The sequence below is a fragment of the Anomaloglossus baeobatrachus genome, chromosome 3 (assembly GCF_048569485.1).
Source record: "Anomaloglossus baeobatrachus isolate aAnoBae1 chromosome 3, aAnoBae1.hap1, whole genome shotgun sequence".
NCBI lineage: Eukaryota > Metazoa > Chordata > Amphibia > Anura > Aromobatidae > Anomaloglossus > Anomaloglossus baeobatrachus.
This window is the reverse complement of record NC_134355.1, coordinates 700,469,629-700,495,724: the sequence shown is the minus strand read 5'-3', so window position 1 is coordinate 700,495,724 and position 26,096 is coordinate 700,469,629. Positions and strand designations below refer to the sequence as shown.

The 26,096-nt window shown below is 47.5% G+C and overlaps 1 protein-coding gene across 1 annotated transcript in view; it reads right to left on the bottom strand.

The window, feature by feature from the left end:
- Positions 1 to 26,096, bottom strand: part of LOC142297103 (uncharacterized) — a 67,174-nt gene that overhangs the window by 17,168 nt on the left and 23,910 nt on the right. Inside the window, exon 5 of the mRNA XM_075341364.1 lies at positions 20,572 to 20,674. Within this exon, the coding sequence (XP_075197479.1) occupies positions 20,572 to 20,674 (103 nt within the window). The remainder of the gene's footprint in view (positions 1 to 20,571; positions 20,675 to 26,096) is intronic.

The following is a 26,096-nucleotide window of genomic DNA, read 5'->3' as shown; positions in this document are numbered from 1 at the left end:
TTTTGAAAGCTGAAACACTCCCAAATTTGGTTTAGGTTATGAAAATAAAGTTGCTGCAAAGCTGAAATATTGATCATTTAATGAACACAGAAAGGTCAGATATTAGTAAGACAAACGTTTTGTCGCCTTGTCATATAATGCACCCAATCCTAGTTTACATCCTCACCAGTGCTCACTAAATGATCGGTTAATTAGTGGGTGTGTAAAAAGAAACCCAGCACCCCAGACCTTCACGTGAACTGAAACTTGACCTCTGACAACATGCCAAAAATCCACCCTGCAACCAAAGCCTTGATTATCAAGAGGCTGAAAACCAGATCCACTGCAGAGATGGCTGTCACCTGCATGCAGCAGGCGCTTTTCTCTTTAAAGAGATGTTTTTTCCACCGCACCTATATTCATTGAGCCTCATGTTTTACAGCCTTTTATCATGGAGGTCGATGCATCGGAGGTAGGGTTGTGGCTGTATTGAGACAAGGTCCATCTCCTGGAAAATGGCGTCCATGCGCTTTTTTTTCCCAAGAAATGGTCTTCGGCCAAGAGACACTACGATGTTGGCAATAAAGAACTCTTAGCGATCAAGTTAACTTTGGAGGAATGGTGTCATTTGTTGGCGGGGACAGTCCATCCCATTACTGTAATCACAGGCCATAAAATCTGTTATATCTTGAGTCTGCCACACGTCTCAATCCTAGGTAGGTTAGATGGTCTTTGTTTTTTACCAAGTTTAATTTTACCGTCACTTACTGTCCAAGGGTTAAAAACATCAAAGCAGATGCATTATCCCACAGTTTCCCTGGTGGTAGTGATCCTTGTAACCTGGTACCCATTTTGCAGCAGGGGGTGGTCATATCGGCCTTGTGCCCAGACCTGGAAGGGGAGGTGTTGGAGGTTCAGGGGGACAGCCCGGCCTCTTGGTCTTCAGGGAGTTTATTTATGCCACCTAATTTGTGCCGTAAAATAATTGGAGAAAATCAGAACTCTGTACTTATGGGATGGACCTCCTTTCTCATCGTTTTTGGTGGCCGGAGTTGTATCAGGATGTGGTTGACTATGTACCTGCTTGCAGTATTTGCGTAAGCGCCAAGGTAATACATACTCATCCATCTGGATCTCTTCTGCCATTAGCTAACCCTAGTAGACAGTGAAGGCATGTAACCATGGATTTCATTACTGACCTACCTTTGCAGGAAAGACTGTGGTTTTACCAGTTGTGGATAGGTTCAGTAAGATGGTACATTTCATTGTGTTACGTTACCAGCACTTCCAAATGCCAAGACTCAGGCTCAGGTGTTCATTAATGAGATCATGAAGCTTCACGGGGTTCCTTCCAATGAGGTCTCAGATCAGGGAACCCAGTTTTTTTCCAAATTTTGGAAAGCATTTTGTGCTTGATTAGGGGTGCAGTTTTCGCTTTCTCTTCTGCCTTTCATCCTCAGTCGTATGGGCAGACAGAGCCCATAAATCGAAATCTGGAAACTTACCTTAGGTGTTTTGTCTCTGAGAACAAGGATTGGGCTCCTTACTTATCGTTGGCCAAATTTGCTATAAACAATTGGTCACCAGGAGTATAATGGCAAGTCAACTTTCTTTGGTGCATACTGTTTTTATCATCAATTTGGAACCTTTAGTAATAGAGGTGCATCGGGAGTTCCTGAGGAGGAGCGATCTGCCTTGTCGCTCTCTTCTGTATGGCAAGGGGTTCAAAGTAATTTAAAGTTGATGGGAAGCAGATAATGTATGGCTGACAAAAAAAAAAAAGCACTCGCCAGGTCCGGACCCAAGTGTGAATGACTATGTGTGGTGTGTGGTTAAATACCAAGAATATCAACTTGAAGATTCCGTCCTGAAAGCTGGGACCTAGGTTTAATTGGTCCCTATAAGGTAAGCCAGTAGCGTTTCGTCTGGCGTTACCTCATGCTCTTAGGATCCACAAGTCTCTGTTCAAGTAGTATGTGGTACCTTTGGAGCCATCCCGCTTGCAACCGGCCTCAATCCTGGTTTATGGTAATTTAGAGTTTCAAATAGCAAAAATTGCAGATTCTCATTTTCTGTGTCGCTCCTTTCAATACATGCACTGGAGGGGATACAGACCAGAGGAGAGGATGTACGTTCCAGCACTGGATGTGAATGCCACAAGGTTGGATCGTTTATTTCATGCTTCCACTCCAGATCAGCCTGGTTCTTAAGGGGGCTTTACACGGTAGAGATATCGCTAGCAATTTGTAGCGATAGCGAGCGTGTAAGCACCCGCCCCCGTTGCGCATGAGATTGTTTGTGATCGCTGCCATAGCAAACATTATCGCTACGCAGCATCACACATACTCACCTGGTCGGCGGCGTCGCTGTGACTGTCGAACAATCCCTCCTTCAAGGGGGAGGGACGATCGGCATCACAGCGACGTCACCGCAACGTCACTAAGCAGCCGGCCAATCAAAGCGGAGGGGCGGAGATGAGCAGGACGTAACATCCCGCCCACCTTCTTCCTTCCGCATTGTGGCCGGCGGCAGGTAAGGAGACGGTCCTCGCTCCTGCGGTGTCACACATAGCGATGTGTGCTGCCGCATGAGCGATGAACCACCTGGAGAAACAACCCTTACCGATTTTTGAGTTTGGGACGACCTCTCCATGGTGAACGATTTTCACCATTTTTGGAGGTCGCTGGTCAGTGTCACACGCTGCGATATCGTTAATGACGCCGGATGTGCGTCACTAACAACTTGACCCCGACGACAAAACATTAACGATATCGTAGCGTGTAAAGCCCCCTTTAGTGTCTGGAGATCACTTGACCAGCTTAGTTGGTGGGCATGACAAGGTTTCCTCTCATCTACTATAATTATGTAAGGCTTCGCCCCCCCTGTAAACCCTCCGGTTGGCAGTCTTACCCCCAGACCTCGTGGAAAAAAAAATAAAAATATATATATATATATATATATATATATATATATATAATGTTTATTCCGTCTAGAAACATTGGACTACACTTCAAACACACCCCTAGCACGTGACAAACAACGTCATACCTGGAAGGAGCCCATACAGTCTAGCATCTACCCTCGCTCCAGTAGCCAGTGTATAAATTGTAAGACAACTAATTATGTAGACTGGGGCATGTGAAGAACCCCATGATCTGTACATGTGATGTGTCCATGAAAAATGTGGAAAGCCCATGTACATGCCTGAAGGACGTCTGAGTGCGATCTCTCAGCAGTGGTCATGCACCGCTCTGCAGGGGAGGTTTTCCCTCACATGGGATATGCTGGCTTGGTACCACGTCTGTACATTCTGTCAATTACCAGGAGGTCAGAAGTATGGTGTCTAATTCTGACAAGTTAACTCGTCTCGATCTTCCAGCCTCTGCAGTGGTTTCCTGCCTGGTTTATAGAAGGGAATTGCATCCGGTGCTTTTATTCCGTCCACAATGTGTTACGACAGTACATCCGCTCTACATGGCTGATACGTAGCTGATCACCAGGATTTTTGTGCCAGTCTAAACTATACAATTACTTGATGAATAAAGATTTAGCTAGTTTTTCAGGTGATTGGTGACACGTTTACAAGGGCCAATAATCAAGAACATGGATGCCACGGTTGGCACACACGGATGCCATTGATAAACATGTCTGCACATTGATGAAGGCCGCCTGACCAAAACATTTCTGCTGGTTTAATTTCTGGATATATAAAATAAATTGGACAAGATGCCCCGTGAAGTGCCGAATATTACTTCATACGACATATGGGTGTGGAGCCCCTACTTGTCACCACCCAGAGAGAAGAGCTGCGCTACCCCGACCTAATAATCAAGAACAAACAACTGCCTTGTTATATACTTTATAAATCAGACTTGGTTATATATAATACATTACAAAAGGGGAGTACACCCCTCACAAATTTTATAGTTTTTTTTTCATGGGACAACACTGATGATCTGACACTTTGATACAATGTACAGTGTCAGTGCGCAGCTTGTATAACTGTAAATTTGGTGCCCTCTAAATAACTCCACAAAGATGCTCCATAGGGTTTAGGTCCGGAGACACTCAGCCAGTCCAGCACCTTTAGCCTCAGTGTCTGTAGGGAGGCAGTGGTGATCCTGGAGGTGTTTGGGGTTGTTACCATGGTGGAATATAAAGGGAGGGATATTGCTTTGCTTCAGTATCTCATAGTACATGTTGGCATTCATAGTTCGCACAATGATCTGTAGCTACCACAGCCGGCAGCACTCATGCAGCCCCAAGCCGTGGCCCTCCAGCACCATGCCTGACTGTAGGCAGGACACACTGGTCTTTCTTCTCTACTGGAACTATCACCCATGCTTGACACCAGCTGAACCAAATAAGTTTATCTTGGTCTCATCAGATCACAGGATGGTTCTGGTAATCCATGTCCTTAAGCTGGTGTCACACATAACGACGACGACAACGACGTCGCTGCTACGTCACCATTTTCTGTGACGTTGCAGCGACGTCCCGTCGCTGTCGCTGTGTGTGACATCCAGCAACGACCTGGCCCCTGCTGTGAGGTCGCCGGTCGTTGCTGAATGTCCAGCTTCATTTTTTGGTCGTCACTCTCCCGCTGTGACACACAAATCGCTGTGTGTGACAGCGAGAGAGCGACGAAATGAAGCGATCAGGAGCCGGCACTGGCAGCTGCGGTAAGCTGTAACCAGCGTAAACATCGGGTAACCAAGGGAAGACCTTTCCCTAGTTACCCGATGTTTACGCTGGTTACCAGCCTCCGCTCTTGCTGCCAGTGCCGGCTCCTGCACTGTGCACATGTGGCTGCAGTATGCATCGGGTAATTAACCCGATGTATACTGTAGCAAGGAGAGCAAGGAGCCAGCGCTAAGCAGAGCGCGCGGCTCCCTGCTCTCTGAACTGTGACATGTAGCTGCAGCACACATCGGGTTAATTAACCCGATGTGTACTGTAGGAGAGCAAGGAGCCGGCGCTAAGCGCGGCTCCCTGCTCTCTGCACATGTAGAACAGCGACGTTATGATCGCTGCTTCTGCTGTGTTTGACAGCTAAGCAGCGATCATAACAGCGACTTACAAGGTCGCTGCTACGTCACCGAAAATGGTGACGTAACAGCGACGTCGTTGTCGCTGTCGCTTAGTGTGACACCAGCTTTAGTCTGCTTGTATTCTGCATACTGTATGTAGATTTTCTTGTGCATCGTCTTTAGAACAGACTTCCTTCTGGGATAACAGCCATGCAGACCAATGTGCTACACTGTGCGGCATATGGTCTGAGCACTGACAGGAGGACCCCCCCACCCCTGTAACCTCTGCAGTGTACGGTGTATGGTCTGAGCACAGACAGGCGGACCCCCCACCCCTGTAACCTCTGCAGTGTATGGTCTGAGCACTGACAGGCGGACCCCCACCCCTGCAACCTCTCCAGTGTGCAGCGTATGGTCTGAGCACAGACAGGCGGACCCCCCCCCTGTAACCTCTGCAGTGTATGGTCTGAGCACTGACAGGAGGACCCCCCCACCCCTGTAACCTCTGCAGTGTGCGGTGTATGGTCTGAGCACAGACAGGCGGACACCCCCCCCCCCCTGTAACCTCTGCAGTGTATGGTCTGAACACTAACAGGAGGACCCCCCCACCCCTGTAACCTCTACAGTGTGTGGTGTATAGTCTGAGCACTGACAGATTGGTGACAATCTTCTTATAGCCTCAGCCATATTTAATTAGATCGACTATTCTTTCTATTATTCTTTCAGCTCCTCGGAGAATTCTTTGCCATGAGATGCCATATTGATCTTCTAGTGACCAGTATGAGAGTGTGTGAGCGATAACACTGAATGTAACACACCTGCTCCCCATCCACACCTGAGTAGTGAAGGGCAGATGCAAAAGGGGAAAGTTTGGGGTCTGTACCGGATAGCTAGTAGTTTCTGTTTTGCACCTGGGTTGTTTTCCAGTTATTTATCATCTATACCTCTGCATATACCGATACAGCTCCTTTTTTCATGTGTGAATACATAATCTGTTTGGATAATCTATGAAGTCCCACAACGATCCCACCTCTGCTACAGACAGAAGTCACAGCACGCGGGCACAGAACATGACCGCTCGCTGCGGCTTCAGGCAAAGGATGACAGAGCCACAGATGTGAGCGGTGACGTCACTCAGTTTATCAGCAGTCACAGCTGGAGGTTCCCACCAAACCCCACCTGTTAGCACAGGTAAACTGACCTCAGGTGAACTTAATTCAATGAAACCTGCATGATTTCTAAATAAATAAAAAAGCCATAAAGGGTCCCTCGTATTTTGATACACAGCCAAGATAAGCACATGCCTGAGGGCTGGAGCCTGTAGCCGTATGCCTTATCTGCACTGGGTATCACAACATGGGGGAGTGGGGAGGGGGACCCCATGCAGCTATTTTGTTTTTTTTTCAATAATTAATAATACACCATTTATTTTTTTTTATTTTTACAGCACTATAGGAACGCAGACCGCATGTGTGATTCCACCCAATCACAGATACTGACACAGAGGGTGGGGGCGCGGCCTGACAGCAACCAGAGACGTTGGGACTGACAGTGGGCGGGGAAAGCAGTGAATATGTATGAGGGTTAATGAGCGGCCCCGGACGTAGTGTTACAGCCACACCACGCAGGAGACTCAGTAAGTAGAACTGTCCTGCTCTAATCTCCTTAGTCCTGTCTACCACTATTTTACATCCCAATGTTCAGGTCCCCATAGATTTACTCAGGGTTCAGCGTCCAGGGAGATGTTTGAGTTCAGGTCCAGACCCAGATTTTTTTTAAATACGAATATCTGCATTTTCGCCCATCTCTATAACTGAGACCTTTAATTCTACAGAGTCACATGACACCAGGGAGGGAGAAATGTCTAATTGGGCCATTTTCACTTAGGGGTGTACTTACTTTTGTTTAGCAATTTTGACATTAATGGCTGTGTAAGGAGTTATTTAGAGAGCACTAAATTTACACTATTATACAAGCTGCACACTGACACTGCGCATTGCATCCCAGGGACAGATCTTCAGTGCTGGCCTAGGAGGAGATATAAAATATGTACAGAAATGTGAGGGGTGTACTCACTATTGAGATATACAGTATATCCATTTAGCACTAGTCTTAGGAGTAAACCCTTTGCCCAGGATTGACATCACTGCAGGAGAAAAATTCATTATATCCAGACAGTTCAGATGTTTTTTACAGTTATGACTAAGAACCAATGGATGAGGGTTAGGAGGTGTGCCGCTCCCGTGTCAGCAGCCGGGCTGCTCGGATCCGGATCTGCAGTGGCTCAAGGGTCTCCGGACCCGGGGGTTGTGCGGCCACTCAAAGAAGGGGGTTATTTACAGAGGATTTATAGAGTTTGTGACGCCACCCGTGGTATGTGGTAATTAGGAGTACTACCGCTGCAGTAGGGAGTAACCGGGGATGATGGAGCAGCCAGGTGTGGTGACCCTCCACGGGTAGGGGAAATGTCCTGGGACTCGATGATTGAAGGGGAGGTGCCATTGGATGCAAGGGAGGGGTCACTGTTGTACTTACTCAGTCCATTAAGCAGACACCGACAACTGGTCAAACAAGTCTCTGGACACCGCTGCCACTGAGGGGAGCTAGTTTGGGTCCCGTCCCCAATTGTGCTGCCTGGTGACCCGTGACCTGCCTCCTGGCACTAAGTTTACTTCTTTGATGGTCCCGGTAGTATGGAAGTTGCCGGGTCCCGCTCCCCACTATGGCTAAGTGTGGGAGCTTGTTCTCAGGGTTCACGCTTGGGATTATCTGGACTGTATTAGTGGAAAGTCCTATCCCCCTCGTTGCACTAATGCCCCAATTTTGGAGCAGGTGGACAGCGGATCTTGAAGGCTCCGTTCTCCTCGGGTAATTGTCAGGTTGCCTGAAGCTACTCCCTGACCTAGGGTCCACGTACCCCGTCGTGCCTTGGTCCCAGCCCAGTGATGGTGCAAGGCCGCCAGCTGTCCTCCTTGACAGATCTGTGCCCCTTGTCACGATCCCCTGCGACCAGGGATCCAGCTCCTCTAGACCCAGACCACCGTCTGCTACCTATATAGTTTCCCCAGGAGCCCAGCTCCTGACCTCCTCTCACTTTCACTTCTCAAGCTCAACTCTATTCTCCTGACACTCTTGACCTCCCCTCTCCAACCTCCCAGGTGGGCGACTCTATTCCACTCAGGCCAGCCCCTGGTGTGTCTGGTAAGTGTGGTGCAGGGTGTATCTAGGATTTGATTAGCTGATGTAGGCAACATCATGTAGTTAGGGACCCATAACCAATAAGGAAGTGCATACTGCACAGGAGGGCAGATTGTGCAATACCCTGTGACGACCTGATAGTCCAGGGGCGTCACAGAAGCATGTACCGTAGTGTTTGGCTTATAAGACACACCCCAAGCAGGTGTGCAGGGTCACAGGAGGCAGGGGCGATGGTGGAGCAGGGTCACAGGAGGCAGGGGCGATGGTGGAGCAGGGTCACAGGAGGCAGGGGCGATGGTGGAGCAGGGTCACAGGAGGCAGGGGCGATGGTGGAGCAGGGTCACAGGAGGCAGGGGCGATGGTGGAGCAGGGTCACAGGAGGCAGGGGCGATGGTGGAGCAGGTCGATGCTGCAGGCGGTGCAGTCAACGGGTGTCCCAGATGCTACGAGGTAGGCAACTTCCAGAAGCTGTTTATGGTGAAAGCTTCAAAGAAATGGCGCCTAAAGTCGGTGCATGCGCAGATGAAGCTCTCAGGTCAATGACAAGCAGAGATATCATCTGCACATGCACCACCTCCGCACGCCATTTTCCTTAAGTCTGTTGCTGGGAGATCCATGGGCCGGAGCGTGCGCAGATGAGTTCTTGAGCAGAGATCTCCATCTGCGCATGCGCCACCTCCAGGCACCATTATTTCAAGCCCGCACCACTAACATTCTCAGGATGCTGCTGCCTCACCTAAAAAGGTCAGGTGGAAAAGTGCGTCTTCTAATCCGAAAAACACGGTAATTGTCCACGTGTATTTTTTTTAAAAAGGTTTAATAAAGCTAATAAATGACTTTTATTGCACTGTGGGATGAGCGCTGGATGCATCTTTTCTACATTCTTTGGGACCGGCCCCCTGTCCTATTTCATGCACTGCTTCTCTTTTTTAAATCAGATACTTTTTTTATTAAAACAGAATACATACAACAGAATAACAAATCGGCATCCAAATTAAGATTATCACATCTATTACCCCTTTAACCACCACATTCCCACCCCCTCCCCCCACCCCGGCAGCAACACTTCTCCCCGATACTACATCCCATTTAGTACACACTTAGAATACCCTCCAACTGCAGTATAACATCCATCCCGTTCACCCCGATGTGCAGGAGGAACAACTAGTAACACAAATAAAACAAAACACACACATCAGAGGTCTCGGACGGCTATCCCGGTCCCATATCAGTTTACTGGTCCATCACTCGTCCTATCCGCATTGCAGCCAAGGAGACCAGAGCTTCTCAAACATTGTAACATTCCCCCTTCTTTCATACACTCCCCGTTCCAGCTGAAGAATACATTTCACCCTTTTAATGTACTCTCCCCTGGTCGGGGGGTCTTTTTTAATCCAGGACCTGGCGATTAGCTTTCTTGCCGCATACAGCAGCCTAGCAATGGCAATTTTCATAGTATTTTCCACCCCAAGCTCCTCAACATATCCCAATATGCATAGCAATGGTTCCCTGGGGAGGACACACCCATATGTTCTTCCTATCTTGTGGATAACCTTAGTCCAAAAGGAGACCAGTCTCGGACAAGACCACATCATGTGAAAAATACCTGCGTCAGGTCCCTGACACCTCGGACACTCCGAATTCCTTTTCAACCCCATTTTAAACATCAGTAAAGGAGACCTATATACCCGGTGAATCACGTATAGGTGAGACAGTCTGGCCGGTTCGCTCATAGAGAGTTTAGGGACATACTCCAGGATACTCTCCCACACCTCCTCCGTTATCGCCCAACTTCCTCCTCCCATTTAGATTTAGTTTTAATTGTGTAGTCTAAAATAAAAGGTATGTAGTATATCTGTATATGTGCCAGAAATGATCCCTTCAGTGCTTCCTCCCCCCTTACACACATACTCCGGCGCCAGGTCAGTCTGTATACTCCAGCACCAGGTCAGTCTGCACGCTCCGGCGCCAGGTCAGTCTGCACGCTCCGGCGCCAGGTCAGTCTGCACGCTCCGGCGCCAGGTCAGTCTGCACGCTCCGGCGCCAGGTCAGTCTGCACGCTCCGGCGCCAGGTCAGTCTGCACGCTCCGGCGCCAGGTCAGTCTGCACGCTCCGGCGCCAGGTCAGTCTGCACGCTCCGGCGCCAGGTCAGTCTGCACGCTCCGGCGCCAGGTCAGTCTGCACGCTCCGGCGCCAGGTCAGTCTGCACGCTCCGGCGCCAGGTCAGTCTATATGGCCACACTTTGTTTAGCCGCTTGGGCTGCAATCGCATGTTTTAATTGACTGTAGTGGAGCCAGCCGGACGCCGGTAACTAACACTCACTCTGTAACTGCGGGAATGATTTCAGAATTCCCCCGTCCAATATCTGATGCATGTATATTACACCCTTGCGTCTCCATTCCTCAATATTCCCCATTTTCTGAATCTCCGGGAGATTACTGTTATCCCAGATAGGTGTAAACTTAGTTAAGCGGCTCACCCCTCTCACCCTTTTCAGCCTATCCCAGGTCTTGTTTATAAGTGCCATTGTAGGAGACGTTCCACCCAGGATCCCCACTGCACCATCCTCTAGTCCCACCGCACCATCCTCTAGTCCCACCGCACCATCCTCTAGTCCCACCGCACCATCCTCTAGCCCCACCGCACCATCCTCTAGTCCCATTACCAATGGACTTCTACCCACTATGTATTCCAGCACTTCTTTAATGCCCCCATCTTTCTCTCGATCAGACCAACCCCTGAGGTGTTGACATTGCGCCGCTATATAATACAATTCCGGATTTGGGATTGCTAGACCCCCCTCATCTTTCGGCCTTTGTTAAGTCTCTAATCGCACCCTAGGCTGCTTTTTACCCCACACCAGGTCCCTAAACAGCGAGTTTATCCCTTTAAATCTTTTCCTTGAAATACAGACAGGGGCATTGTGCAGTATGTATAGGAGTTTAGGCATTACTACCATCTTTAGCAAATTAACCCTTCCAACAACTGACAAATGTAGCTTGTTCCAGGCATCCACTTTGGCTCTCAGTTTTTTAAGTAGAGGCCATAAGTTCACCTGTATGTATTTTTCTACTGGCAGAGATATCTGGATACCTAGATATTTAAATTCGTCCACATTCTTCAATTTGTTAGCCCCAGTATCCTCATTTGTCCAGGCTACTTCCCCATCCACTTTAAAGAGGCTCGATTTAGACCAATTAATGGTCAGTCCCGAAACTTCTCCAAATTTCTCTATTATTTGCATGGCATGATCCAATGAGGCTGATGGATCCCCCAAGAAAAGTAATAAGTCATCAGCATAAAGAGCTATTTTCTCCTCTAAATGCCCATACTTAAATCCATGGATCTCCTTTGATTTCCTAATGGCCGCCGCCAGAGGTTCTATTGCAATAGCAAATAGGAGCGGCGATAGTGGGCAGCCCTGCCTCGTTCCCCGGTGCAACTCAAACGCTGAGGAGGTCATACCGTTAACTCTAACTTTAGCAGTAGGCCTATTATACAACAGCTGCACCCACTTTACAAACCGTGGGCCAAAACCCATATGTTGCAACACTTTCCACAGATCCCCCACTCAACACTATCGAACGCTTTCTGGGCATCTAGCGAAGCGATCACCCTCCGGCCAGGGTTGTCAGGCGGCAACTGTAGATTAAGATATAATCTCCTGATATTAGCAACTGTCGACCTATTGGCCATGAACCCTGATTGGTCCATATGTATTAGGTTAGATATAACTCAAGTCAGCCGGTTTGACAACACCTTAGCCAGAAGCTTCACGTCCGCTATTAATAACGAGATGGGTCTATATGAGTCTGGAAGCCTCGGATTTTTATCCTCCTTAGGAATTACTACTATTATTGCTTCTCTCATAGATTCAGACAATACACCTTCCCCCTCCGCCACCTCAAAGACTTTCAATAGTTTGGGTAATAGGATTTCTTCTGTTTATAAATTTCAACTGGTAGCCCGTCTGCTCCCGGTGCCTTGTCATTGCTCATGCCATGCAGAGCGCCCTCCAGTTCATCAATAGTAATAGGTGACTCCAGTTTATCTCTATCCGCCACAGACAACACCGGAAGCTCACCTCGCTCAAGAAATGAGTCCACCTCTTCCACCCTCATCTCTCCGCTAGAAGAATATAGCGTGCGATAGAAATCTTTAAAGACCTCAAGGATCGCCTCAACCTCAGTGACCTGTGTCCCCTCCACCGTGTCCATACCATGCACAAATGAGCTACTCCTTTGAGCTGCAGCTATGACCGATAATAGATGACCAACTTTTTCCCCCTCCTCATAAAAATGCAATTTTTGGAATGCCTGCTTCCTTACCGCCTTCTCCAAAAGCATCTTATTAACCTGTTCATGCGCCTGCCTAAGATTTTGCTTCGCGTCACTAGTATTACTCCGAATTGCTTCCAGCTCTGCCTTATCTAAGGCCTCCAGGCAATCTTTCTCATCCTGCCTCGTCTGTGTTTTACGTTTCCAGATATCCCTGAACAGGAGCCCCCTGAGGTATGCCTTCATCGCATCCCACACCACCAGGTGACCAGTGCTACCCTCGTTGTGGATAAAGAAATCCCCAAGATCCCGTTCTATATTCCCCATATTAATATGACGGATCCATGCTGGATGAAGCTTCCACTCTCCCCTCCTTCCCCCTGTCAGGGTCCCCCGTCGTATGGACACTAGAATCGGGCTATGATCTGAAATCACTCGTCAGATATTGCACGTCGCCTATCATTGCATCCATCAGATCACTAGCTAGAGCCATGTCCATGCGGGACAAAGTGTTATGTGAAGCCGAATAACAAGAGAAGCAGGATACCCTCCCATTCCTCACTCGCCAGGCATCCACCATTCCAAGTTCCCCAATAAGAGAGCCAAACGAAGTCATCCAACTATCCTGGATACCTGGAGGTCTACTACTCCTATCCCAGTACAGGTCTATCACATTATTGAAGTCCCCCACCAATAAAAAAGGGATTAGTCCCCCCTTCTCAGAGAACTCCCTTATCTCCCTTAGTTTGGTGCACTTATATGGAGGTGGTATATATATTGCAGCTATACACATGAGTCTGCCAAATATTTTACACTTGACGGCCACACACTGTCCCTCTTTATCCACATACACTTCTATCTCTTCATATTGCACAGTTATGGATCAGCAGTGATACACCCCTTGCATAGTTGGAAAAGGTGGAATGATAGGCCTTCTGCACCCATCTCCTATTTAAAACATGTGTTGTCTCCTTTGTTAGATGCGTTTCTAGTAGACATATTACTGACGGGTTCTGGTCTTGAACATATTTAATTATTGCCGCTCTCCTAGACCTATCTGATAACCCTCTAATATTCCAACTCAACACCTTAATTCTATCCCCCATTATCCCACCCAGTAAAACCATCAAACCTTGTAGTATCTCCCCATGCTGCCACTACCCTACCCTACCCCACCCCTTTCCCCCCTCCCTCCCTGCTCCCCTCCCCGCCTGCTCCCCACCACCTCCTGTTTTTGAGTACTCCCGTGAAGCATCGAGTTTTCCAAACCTGGTCCATAATCCCTACTAAATTCCCCCCCACCTCCCTCGCCTTCCCCTCTTAGACACATTTTAAAACTCGTCCCTTTTCCAACAATTCTCCAGTCCCACCCTTTCTATGTATAATCACATTCCACTCAACCAATATAACAGTAAAATGGCGAACAGTAATTAAACTGGAATCTCAAATTGTAAATACCACCACCGCGCCTAATTAGGCAGTCCCCATGTCCTGCGAAGCTCACATCAAACCCTTCGCATTCCCCCTGCATACTACCTCAATCCCAAAGGGAAGGAGGGGAAAAAAAAACAAAAAACAAGAAGGGTCCCCTGTAAGCTCCTAAGGATGTTGTAGAGCCTCAGCCGGCCTTCTCCAACACACTGCAGAGTCAGACAGTCAGCTCATTCCTTCAAACGGATCCGCTTTTCGTTTGCGTCCAACCACTGCATGGCTTCCTCCGGAGTTGTAAAAAAGTGCACCCGCTCCAACGCCGTCACTCTTAGCTTTGCTGGGAACATCATTGAGTATTGCACCCCCATCTCTCGCAGGCGCCTCTTTACTCCTGTAAAAGTCATACGTAGCTTTTGAACAGAAATGGAGTAGTCCGGGTATATGGAAATTCTCTGGCCGTCAATCATAAGATCCTCCATGTCTCTTGCCTTTCGCAGTATAATGTCCCTGTCCCTGTAGTTGAGGAGCTTGGCTTGCATAGTGCGAGGGCCCCTGCCTGCTGGTTGTGGCTGCATCGGGACTCTGCCGTGGAACGTGCACACAGAGTTTGGATAAGGAATCAGCACCAATTTTCCCCCTGAGCCAGTCTTCTACATATTCAGTGGGGTTTCTTCCTTCCGCTTTCTCAGGGATGCCGACAATCCGGATGTTATTCCTTCTAGAGCGGTTCTCTAAATCATCATTTTTTGGCATGATTTCAGCTATCTGCTGTGCAAATGTTTTTTCATACTTTTGTAGTTTTGTAATATGATCCTGTTATCCCCACTCTCTCCTCCACAGCTCCTTTTCTCAGGTCTGCTTTTTTGAGGTCTTTCTTAATGCCAGCAACCTCTGCCTGTAATCCCTTAATTTGCTTTGTCAGGGTAGTCAGAGCTTCTTTACAAAAAGACACCACTGCAAAAACGTCCTTTAAAGTGGGGTTTTCTGTAGCCTCCTCTGCACTATGTGCTTTCTCCATCTCTCCTGTATTATCTTGCTGCTTTTCACCATCCCCCATCTCATCAGAGCTGGCATTGTCTTCCCTCTCCTCTCCTTTCTCACCTCTGTTATCTGTATGCTGAAGTGATTTCTCTGGAGTCCAGGCAAACTTCTCCAGCCTTGCTATGACCTGCATTCTTTGTTGACAGGCTGCATTAGCTTTCTCAGCGTCCTCCCTTATCATGGCACCATCTGGAGAGCTGGGGACTTTCCCGCCTCCATTATCTTTTTGCCTGTGACGGACCATGGCACTGCTCTGCATCCACCAGACAAGTCCTCACCACCTTATCTTCCTGACAGCCGGCTGAGGCAGTGATAACAGCAGTATTCAGGTATTTATCATGGGTGTTTGCAGGAGAGCTCCACAGACACGTCTCCTCACATTGCCGTCCAGGCCACGCCCCCCCATGCACCGCTTCTCTCATTAGACCGTGGGTTATGCCTCATGGAAGGATGTGCCAAAACTGCATTTTTTCCCCCTTAACATATGGGAGCTACTGAGCATTCTCAGCCAGGTCTGGTGGTCAAGCTCCTTGTAAACCAGCTGTGCACTATGTAAAATAAAAGCTCTCACAGCAGGAGAATGAAAGCAGATAGCAAAGGCAAGGGAATTGCAGGCTTGCATACATTTTCATACTTCCAACTAAAACAATTTCATAACATAAGAATACTAGTCTGATGAATTTTGTAAAATGGAGAGGTACTGGATATAACTGCTGCATTAGAGGCATAAACACGTCTAAGAGTCCAGGAGTGGGGAGAAGACTTTCCACAAGCATAAAACCAAATACGTTCCTGTGTCAGACCGACTCCATGGTTATGTATATTACAGTGCCTTGTGAAAGTATTCGGCACCTGAACTTTTCAGTCTTTTCCCACATTTCAGGCTTCAAACATAAAAGATAAAAATGTTAATGTTCTGGTGAAGAATCAACAACAAGTGACACAATTGTGAAGGTGAGCGAAATTTATTGCTTATGTTAAGATTTCTTTAAAAAATAAATAACTGTAAATTGGGGCGTGCAATATTATTCATCCCCTTTACTTTCAGTGCAGAAACTCCCTCCAGAAGTTCATTGAGGATCTCTGAATGATCCAATGTTGTCCTAAATGACTGATGATGATAAATATAAGCCCCTGTGTGTAATCAAGTCTCCGTATAAATGCCCCTGCTCTGTGATAGTCTCATGTTCTGTGTAAAGCACAGAGCGCATCATGAAGACCAAGGAACACAACAGGCAGGTCCAGGATACTGTTGTGGAGAAGTTTAAAGCTGGATTTGGTTACAAAAAGATTTCCACAGCTTTACACATCCCAAGAAGCCCTGTGCAAGTGATCATATTGAAATGGAAGGAGCATCATACACTGCAAATCTACCAAGACCCGGCCGTCCATCTAAACTGTCATCTCACACAAGGAGAAGACTGATCAGAGATGCAGCCAAGAGGCCCATGATCCCTCTGGATGATCTGCAGAGATCTACAGCTGAGGTGGGAGAGTCTGTCCATAGCACAACAATCAGTCTACACTGCACAAATCTGGCCTTTATGGAAGAGTGGCAAGAAGAAAGCCATTTCTCAAAGATATCCATAAAAAGTGTAGTTTAAAGTTTGCCACAAGCCGCCTGGGAGACACCAATCATGTGGAAGAAGGTGCTCTGGTCAGATGAAACCAAAATCAAACTATTTGGGCACAATGCCAAACGATATGTTTGGTGTAAAAGCAACACAGCTCATCACCATGAAAACACCATCCCCACTGTCAAACATGGTGGAGGCAGCATCATGCTTTGGCCCTGAATTTCTTCAGCAGGGACAGGGAAGATGGTAAAATTGATGGGAAGATGGATGGAGCCAAATACAGGACCATTCTTGAAGAAAACCTGTTGGAGTCTGCAAAAGACCTGAGACTGGGACGGAGATTTGTCTTCCAACAAGACAATGATCCCAAACATAAAGCAAAACCTACAATGGAATGGTTCACAAATAACCGTATCCAGGTGTTAGAATGGCCAAGTCTCAGTCCAGACCTGAACCCAATCGAGAACCTGTGGAAAGAGCTGAAAACTGCTGTTCACAAACGTTCTCCATCCAACCTCACTCAGCTCCAGCTGTTTACAAAGGAAAAATGGGCGAGAATTTCACCTCTCCATGTGCAAAACTGATGGGGAATGTGTCTAAGAGACTGTTCTGTAATCGCGGCAAAAGGGGGGCGCTACAAAGTATTCACTTACAGGGGATGAATAATATTGCACGCCACAATTCTCAGTTTATTATGTTTTACAAAAGTTTAAAATAAGCAATAAATTTCCTTCCTCTTCACAATTGTGTCACTTGTTGTTGATTCTTCTCCAGAACATTAACATTTTATCTTGATGTTTGAAGCCTGAAATGTGGGAAAAGGCTGAAAAATTCAAATTCGAATACTTTCACAAGGCACTGTAGTATCATAGAACAAAGCACTGAACTGTGGAATTAAGTACTTAAAAACAGAAGGAAGCTTGCACAGCACCCTGCCTTTGCGCCTCCAGCTTGGAATACAATCCAGTATTCACAGTTTTGTAAGGCATTGCATATACCTGTCCTTATGAGTCTCTATTAGGTTTCTCCTGCGTCTGATTATGCTTTTATACGAGGGGCAGCTGATAAGTCTTTGTGATCTTTTTTGTTTCTATGGTAACAAATGTTACATCACATGAAAGCCTTATGTGTCTAATATATATATTTTCAAAATTTTGTGTTTGTTGCTTATGGCAACAGTGTTTTACGCACGCGGAAAAACAAAATGACTGAGTCTAATGCGATATTCACTGCAACGGAGAACAGGGAAAGTCAGTGAAGGATATTCATGGTGATATGCCGCAGATATTGGGGGATCAATGCCCTTCATATTCCACACTTAAGAACTAGGTCAGGGTGCAAAAATCAGCCACTAAAAGGTGATGGCGTCTGTGTTCTGGGATAAGGAGGGCGTGCTGCTAGTGGACTACCTTCAAAAGGGTTCCACCATCAATGCAAGGTATTACATTGAACTTTTGGACCAACTGAAGGCAGCTCTGAAGGTCAAAAGGTCCGACAAGCTGTCCAAAGGAATCTTGTTCCTGCAAGACAACACCTCCACTCACACTGCACAAGCGACCACGGCAAAACTGGCAGAGCCGGGCTTCCAGCTGGTGACCACCCACCTTATTCACCAGATCTAGCTCCCTCCGACTATCATCTGTTTCCAAACCTGAAGAAACAAAGCAAGGTACTAAATGTCACACCATTTCTGATGCCATGGCTGCTACAGATGCCTGGTGTGAGCCTAGCAACAAGAAGGATTTTGGTTGTGCCTTACAGAACTTGGAATACCGATGTAAGTGTTTTGTCATCAGTGGAGAGTGTGTGAAAGAAATGGAAGGTTTCATCATCCTCTCTCGTGTCGTTTTGGGTAAAGTCAAAGACTTACCAGCCCCTCATATTCATGATATCATTTTTAGTTTATGTTAAGCGATTACTAGCGATGTCGCGAGCGATTGCACCTGCCCCCATCGCTCGTGCGACATGTGGTGATCGCTGCCGTAGCGAACAATATCACTACGGCAGCATCACACGCACATACCTTGTCAGAAACATCGCAGTTGCTGCCGAACAATCCCTCCTTCAAGGGGGAGGTGCGTTCGGCGTCACAGCAACGTCACAAAACGGCCGCCCAATAGAAGAGGAGAGGCGGAGATGATCCCGCCCACCTCTTTCCTTCTTTACGATGGACGCAGGTAGGATGAGGTTCGTCGTTCCTGCAGTGTCACACATAGCGATGTGTAGTGTCGCAGGAACGACGAACAACCTGCGGAATGAAACATCGACATTATGATTTGGAGCGACGTGTCAACGGTCAACGATTTTTGCCGTTTTTGCGATCGTTGCTCCTAGCTGTCACTCTGGCTACGACGCTAACGAAGCCGGATGTGCGTCACAAACACCGTGACCCCGACGATATATCGTTAGTGATGTTGCAGCGTGTAAAGCAACCTTTAACCTCGCCTGATTCTGTCAGAAGGCTGTTTTTACAAACATCACCGACTGTCATGGCAGGGTCAGGACCTGTGGAGACTACAGATTCTGGTACTCTGCCCGCTAACTTCTCTGATGTCTGCGATCAGTGCAGGGAGACTCGGGCATCAACCAACAGATTGCTAGTGCATAGACAGGCTAGCAAGAGTTAATCTATGGTGAGCTGCTTGTTAGTCTCCTTTGATCACATGCTGTAGAGGAGCTAGTCACATTCACTCCTCTCCTATATATGCTGGCTGGATGTTTCCTTTAATGCCAGCTATAGCTGCTCTATATTGGTCTGGTGAGGTGTTAAGATCCAGACTTACTGGTGATGCTTATACTTTGTGGTGTTAACCCTTGTTGTCCTTTTGTTGCTACCTTCCTTCTCTTATTTTTCTCCTTAGTCTATTACCCTGTCTGTGAGTTTGCAGAGTTTGGAGTTTTGTTTTTTCCCGGTCTGTCTTTATCTGTATCATCTCTCTCTTGCTCATTCATAGCGTGGGCGGGGGAGGGGAGAGAGATGTGACATTATAGCTGGCCGTACTTCCACTACATTCCAGCATGGATCTGGTTATCACCAGATGGTAGTAACAATCCATCAAATCCACGCAGGCGAAGAAATCAAACCACAGATGTCCTTAAAATCAGTGATTTGTAGTAAAATAATAATAATAATAATAATTCCCAGAGCGGGAGCATTTCTGTAGAGTTGCTGGAGACTCCATTCTTAGTCTCAAGGTTCATACGGTTATGAGTAATATTTTGTAGTTCCCTTGATCATTGAGAACAAGTTGGTATGTCTGGAGTTAGCAGGTCTGTTCTGTTTGCTTGGTTTCTGCTGTCTCATGAAAGTAAGTGACCAGGATATCAGTTTCCTGGCGGTTGAATGTGGTCTCGGTGGAGGACATCTGCTTGGAGCTTACATTTCTTCTTTATGGTGATCTACTGCGACTTCCTTTTTTAATGAAAAAGAATAAAAGCTCAAGGCTTGTCAGGAGGAGCCTGGATTGTACACAGATTGTATCTGTACCTCGATCTGAACCACCTGGCAGGAGGTAAGAACCTTTGTGTCTTACCTAGAAGCTGTCCCTAAAGAAGGAAGGGTTTTCACGACAACATACAAAACAGGCATCTGTCGGTGAGACTGGAACTTTCCCTCTAGATTATTACTGGGCCTTAGTCCTCGGGACACGATGGCTGGCCCACAAGTTGGCACCAGTCCTTCCTGCTTGCCCTGAGGTTTATTACGTGATGCTCAGCACCTCGGTATCGTCCTCCTGGTCCCCGGGGGACACTCATCACACTTACCTTCAATCCTCCACCAACTCTGTGTATGAACCCATCAGGAGTCAACCAGGAGCTCACGTTTTCTTAGTCCCAAAACTGGATAAATATCTTTCCCTCATCAGTAATGGCCAGAACCGATGGAGATATTCACAGTTGCATCTCCATCTTGTGTTGCCACCTATAGAGGGACATTTAGCCGTACGCATTTGTATTTCTACTGAACAAAACTGAGAACAGAAAAGCCCCAAATGCTAAATGAGAAGAGCGTGCGACTTCTACTGGTGATGGCTCACCTGGGAACTCATGTGCCGGAACCTCCTCCTTATACAGACAGTCTCCGCTCTCATGGGTCTCCGGAACGGTCAGGTTGGGTAGAGATTCATCTGGATTTAAGAGCTGTGAACAAATAACGGGAAGAGTCACAGGCGGAGAAGTAGAGTATGTGCCCAACTAAAGGAGGTCAGTAATTGCCGGCTCTCAGCACCAAGGGACTTCGGTAACACCTGAATAACAAGCAAATGGCCAGATTGGGGTCCTCACACCCCCCATATATGAAAATGGTAATGAGAAGAAGGTAACAAATGATTGTACTGATAATGGGCAACACTGATCGGAGGAGAACTACTCGCTGGCTCACAAAAATATGCTTGTGGAAAAGGAGGAGAATGGTTTTATAGCACTGTGTACACAGACAAGGCCATCCTGATCTAAAGGGGCCACCTTAATATAAAGGGGCCCAACCCCGAGACGACGACTCACCCAATATAAAAGGGGGCCACCCCCAACAGAAGACGACTCACCCAATATAAAAGGGGGCCACCCCCAACAGAAGGTGACTCCCCCAATATAAAGAGAGGCCGCCCCCAACAGAAGGCGACTTCCCCAATATAAAGGGGGCCGCCCCCAACAGAAGGCGACTGCCCCAATATAAAGGGGGCCGCCCCCAACAGAAGGCGACTGCCCCAATATAAAGGGGGCCGCCCCCAACAGAAGGCGACTGCCCCAATATAAAAGGGGGCCGCCCCCAACAGAAGGCGACTGCCCCAATATAAAGGGGGCCGCCCCCAACAGAAGGCGACCTGCCCCAATATAAAGGGGGCCACCCCCAACAGAAGGCGACTGCCCCAATATAAAGGGGGCCACCCCCAACAGAAGGTGAATGCCCCAATATAAAAAGGGGAACACCCCCAAGAGACGATGACTCCCCCCCCAATATAAAGGGGGCCACCCCCAACAGAAAGCAACTCCCCAATATAAAGAGGCCATCCCACCTGGAGACAAAATTCTAGAAAATAATGAATTGGGGCCCAAGACTGGCATTGGCCTCCACGTCTTAAGGAAGGTGTGGGCTTCTTAATGATTTGGTACATCTTTCACACCTCAGCATGATAAATGTGGACTGGCTGGGTGCTAACAATTATTTTGGATATGATTTGTGGAGAACGCTTACACAGGCTCTACGGTCCAGGACTGACGAAAAAAAAAAAGAAAAAAAAAAATTGTATTCCAAAAGTCACCAACATTTCAAAAGAGAAGGAGAAAACTATAGGAACCAAAAGCAGTGACACCGGGGAAATGAAAAATACATAAAATTGTGTGTTTTTTTTTTTTTTTTTATTAAAGCCTGAAACAAGAAAACACCATCCATGGTTTAATGTGAACCCGGTAGGACCACCTCAGAACGCGCCTCCTGGTTCTTACAGGAGTAGATTTCTGTATTACACGGGATGAACACGACCAATCACCCCTGAGGAAGCCACGTGACATGGCGATACGCATGGGACATACAGAGCACCACTGCCCCTAGGGTCACTGGGATCTTGTGAGATGGCTCTTCTCTACACAAAACTACTATCGAATTTACACCGGAGTATGTGGTCGGCTCAACGCAAACAAACAGCGTTCAGGTAACATACAAATGGCAACACGTGTATCCACTACGAAGGCTGATATAAGGTGCGACGTGTGAAGTGCATGTGTCTGCTCCGGCACCAGGAGCAAAGATCACAGCCTCACAAATGGAGAAAAGGGGCGAAGTGCAACAACTTCCCAAACTGTGGAGCATAAAAGGCATATCATCAACACAGAGGACCACCTTACATTACCGTGGCACGTGTGCCACCAGGAGCACCGCCACGCCCTTCACATTACAGTCCTCAGATTTTTCTAGAATGTCATGCTTTTTTACGGTTGAACGTAGACTCAACGCAATCAATCTCATCCTACAGCCAAGCACGCTGTTTCCGAGGTTTTGTTGATTCAGGATTTATTTATTTTTTCACTAGGTTTGATATTTCTGCAATAATAAAGAATCATTCTCGTTTCTGCTAACGTTGTTCCTATGGTTCTGGCCCTTTTCTTTTGGTACATGTGTTTTCGAATGAGGATATGGAGCACCTAGGGACTACACATGGTTGTGCCCGTCAATCTGAAGCACGTCACCTGGTAAACATCTGTGCAATCTGAAGTTCTGCAAAGAACACCAAAATGCTAGTGAAGACTGCCTAATCCTTGTACGTCGGTGGTTTGCCATTTGTGAGCATTCGCTAGTCATAGCCCTTATTTTGCACTGGGAGCGCTCTGGTGGCATTTAGCCAGAATGCTGGTAGAGTGGACTTGTGTTCTGTAACCTCAGAAGAATTACTGCTCTGCTATCTCATCCAAGAATTATTGTTACACCATCGGTGCCGATGCTCTCCGTCCCCACAGCCTTTGTTATAGAGGCCGCCCTAGGCGAAGATAACACCTCTTCGCCTCGGACTTTACCGAGGAAGTGTCAGCTGGAGAGGCCCGGTTCATGGAGGTAGCATATCTGGCTCGGGTGGGAACCTCATGCAGCAGACCATGGTGGATCAACATCTGATTCCTGTTACTCCCCTTCTGAATCCGCTGTTGGTGGGAGAGCACTTTCCGAATCCGTGCACTTTGTTACCAAGCCTGTGGAACCCCGAATCGGTGGCGAAGATTCACTTCTATGTACTTCTGGTTCATCCACTTCTCCTGGGCCTGCCATGGTTATGGATTCAGGAGCCAGTTCATGACTGGCGTTCAGTAGAAGTTATCTGTTTGGGTCAGTTCTGCCACAAGAAGAGTCTCCTCCATTCGACCAATCCAGAAACCATGGTGTTTGTCATGTCTCCTAGACCTACCCTCTGCCTATTGGTCTTTTGAAGAGGTCTTCGATAAGAAGGAGGCTGAGGCCTTACCCCTGCAAAGACCATACAATTGCCCTATTGATCTTTTGCCTGTAGCCACCCCACCTAGTGGTTATATCTACCCTTTGTCTTCGGCTGAGACCCAGGCCATGCCTGAGAACATCAAAAAGAACCTTGCTAGGGGATTCATACGGACGTCTTCCTCTCCGTCCGGGGCCAGGTTTTTCTTTGTCAAGAAGGACGGTTCTCTCAGACCCTGTATTGACTACAGGGAACTAAATCAGCTCACAGTTAAAAGCAAGATCTCCTCTCCCGCTCATCTCTGAGCTGTCTGAGTCTCAGAGGAGCTTGAATCTTCACAAAGCTCAACCTTCATGGGGCATACAACCTGATCCAGGGGACGAATGGAAGATCGGCTCTAACACCCACTATCAATACCGTGTCATGCAGTTTGGGCTCAGCAATGCCCCCGTCTTCCAGGAATTGGTGGATGACATCTTCCATGACCTTCTGTCTAGTGTGGTGGCATATCTGGACGATATCCTCGTTTTCTCTTCTGATCTGCCGACTCATAGGAAAGACATTCGTCAGGTTTTAGTGAGAGGGAGAACTGCCTGTATGCTACATTTGAGAAATGTATCTTCGAACAGACCTCCCTTCCCTTCCTAGATCATCTCCGAGACAGGATTGAAGATGGATCCCGAAGGAGGTGGGAGGGTAAGAGCAGTGAATATGCAAGTTGTATTTACATACACTTGACTAGCCTGCAAGACATTGAATTACAGCAAGATAACAGGATAAGGTAGAGCAATAAAACTCACTGATCCTGAAAGGTCTCCTTAAGCCCTATTTAAAGAGAACATTAGTATTGTACTACAATATCACCTGTCAGGTTCCCTTTAAGAGGTCAGCAATCGCTGTAGAGTGCCCGGACACTACCTCAATGTGAAGCCGTCCACTTTATTCTTGCGAGCTGCCTTCAGCATAAATTAGATATCAGGGTCACACTTGGATGGAGTGGGCACAACGACCTCTGGGAAGGTCACTTCTTGGCCTGATAGTCTGGTCAATGGTAGGGGCGAAAGTCTAAGGGTATTTTCACATTGGGTGCTTTTGCAGCCTTTAGCCTTTGTGTTATGCAAATCCATGCTAATAAAACGCTGCCATTTACAGTCCCAGCAAAGTCTATGAGATTTCTGAAATCTCGTGCACCACCTCCAGTTTTATTGCGTTCTGGACAGAATGAACATGTCCATTCTTTTCAGCGCTTTTGCTATTTTCACCTTTGTGACAGGTGGACTCGCAGATACCCTGGATTGATGGGTCTAACCGGCTTATTAAAAAATCTGGTTAGGCCCCCGAATTGATCCAGAGTATCTGGCCGGCACTTAAATGGTGCTGGGGATAGGGAGATTGGAGCAGGCGCGCTATATTTACCAAATTCCCAGTGCTGCTGTACTTCCGGCGGCTCCTCCACTTCCCCACTTATTCCATATTCACTGCTTTCATCTGACTGGTTGCAGTCAGGCGCGTCCCCAGCATCTGACTGCAGCCAATCACAGGCCTGGTCTGCAGGTCTAGTGTAGAGAATGAATGAGCCACACGATCAGCGGTGACCTCACTCAGACTATTCCCGGTGACCGGTATCATCAGCTGTGACCGGGAATCACCTGAGTGAAGTGGCCGCTGATCGTGTGGCTCATTCATACAGTTGAGCCTTGAATGTATAGGCTCCTTTGAGGTTAGTGGGCATGACCAGCTTGGTTGGTAGTAAGATGTAGCAGAGCTGAATCGCTGTGGGACCTCGTGTGGATTACATCGGACCTGCAGGGGTGATTATGGGGTTAACAAAGTGGTAACAGAGGGTTTTTTTTATTTTATTCCAAATAAAGGATTTTTTTTCAGTGTTTGGTGATGGGGGTGTCTCAGACGCTGCCATTACCAATCTAGGGCTTGGTTGCAGCTATGAGCTGCGATTAACCCCTTATTACCCCAATTGCCACCAAACCAGAGCAATTTGGGAAGAGCCTGGTAAAAGTGCTGGGAATTTTGCATCTAATGGATGTGACAATCCTGGATGGCTGCAGGATGATATTTTTAGGCCAGGTCTCTCCAGCCTAAGAATGCCAGCCCCCAGCTGCGGGCTTTATCGTGGCTGGGTATCAAAATTTGGAAGAAGGGCAGCGGGGGAGAAACCACACTTTTTTTTTTTTTTTTAAATTATTTAATTAAAAAAATAAACAGCACAAGGTCCCTCTAAGGCTATGTGCGCACGTTGCGCAAATACATGCAGTTACGCTGCGCTTTGTAACGCAGCGTAACTGCATGCGTCCTGCGTCCCCTGCACAGTCTATGGAGATTGTGCAGGGGCCGTGCGAACGTGGCGTTTAAGAGCGCAGCGCTTCGGCTACTGCCGAAGCGCTGCGTAAAAAGAAGTGACATGTCACTTCTTTCCTGCGCTTTGCCGGCAGCTCCTGCTCTGTCTATGGGAGGAGCTGCAGGCAGAGCGCATGGAATCGGCTTTCACTACGGACATTTCTGCAGCGATTTAAAGCGCACATGTGCTCTTCAGATCGCTGCAGAAAGTTCTGCAGTGAACTGTACGCAACGTGCGCACATAGCCTTATTTTGATACACAGCCAAGATAAAGCACACAGCTGGGG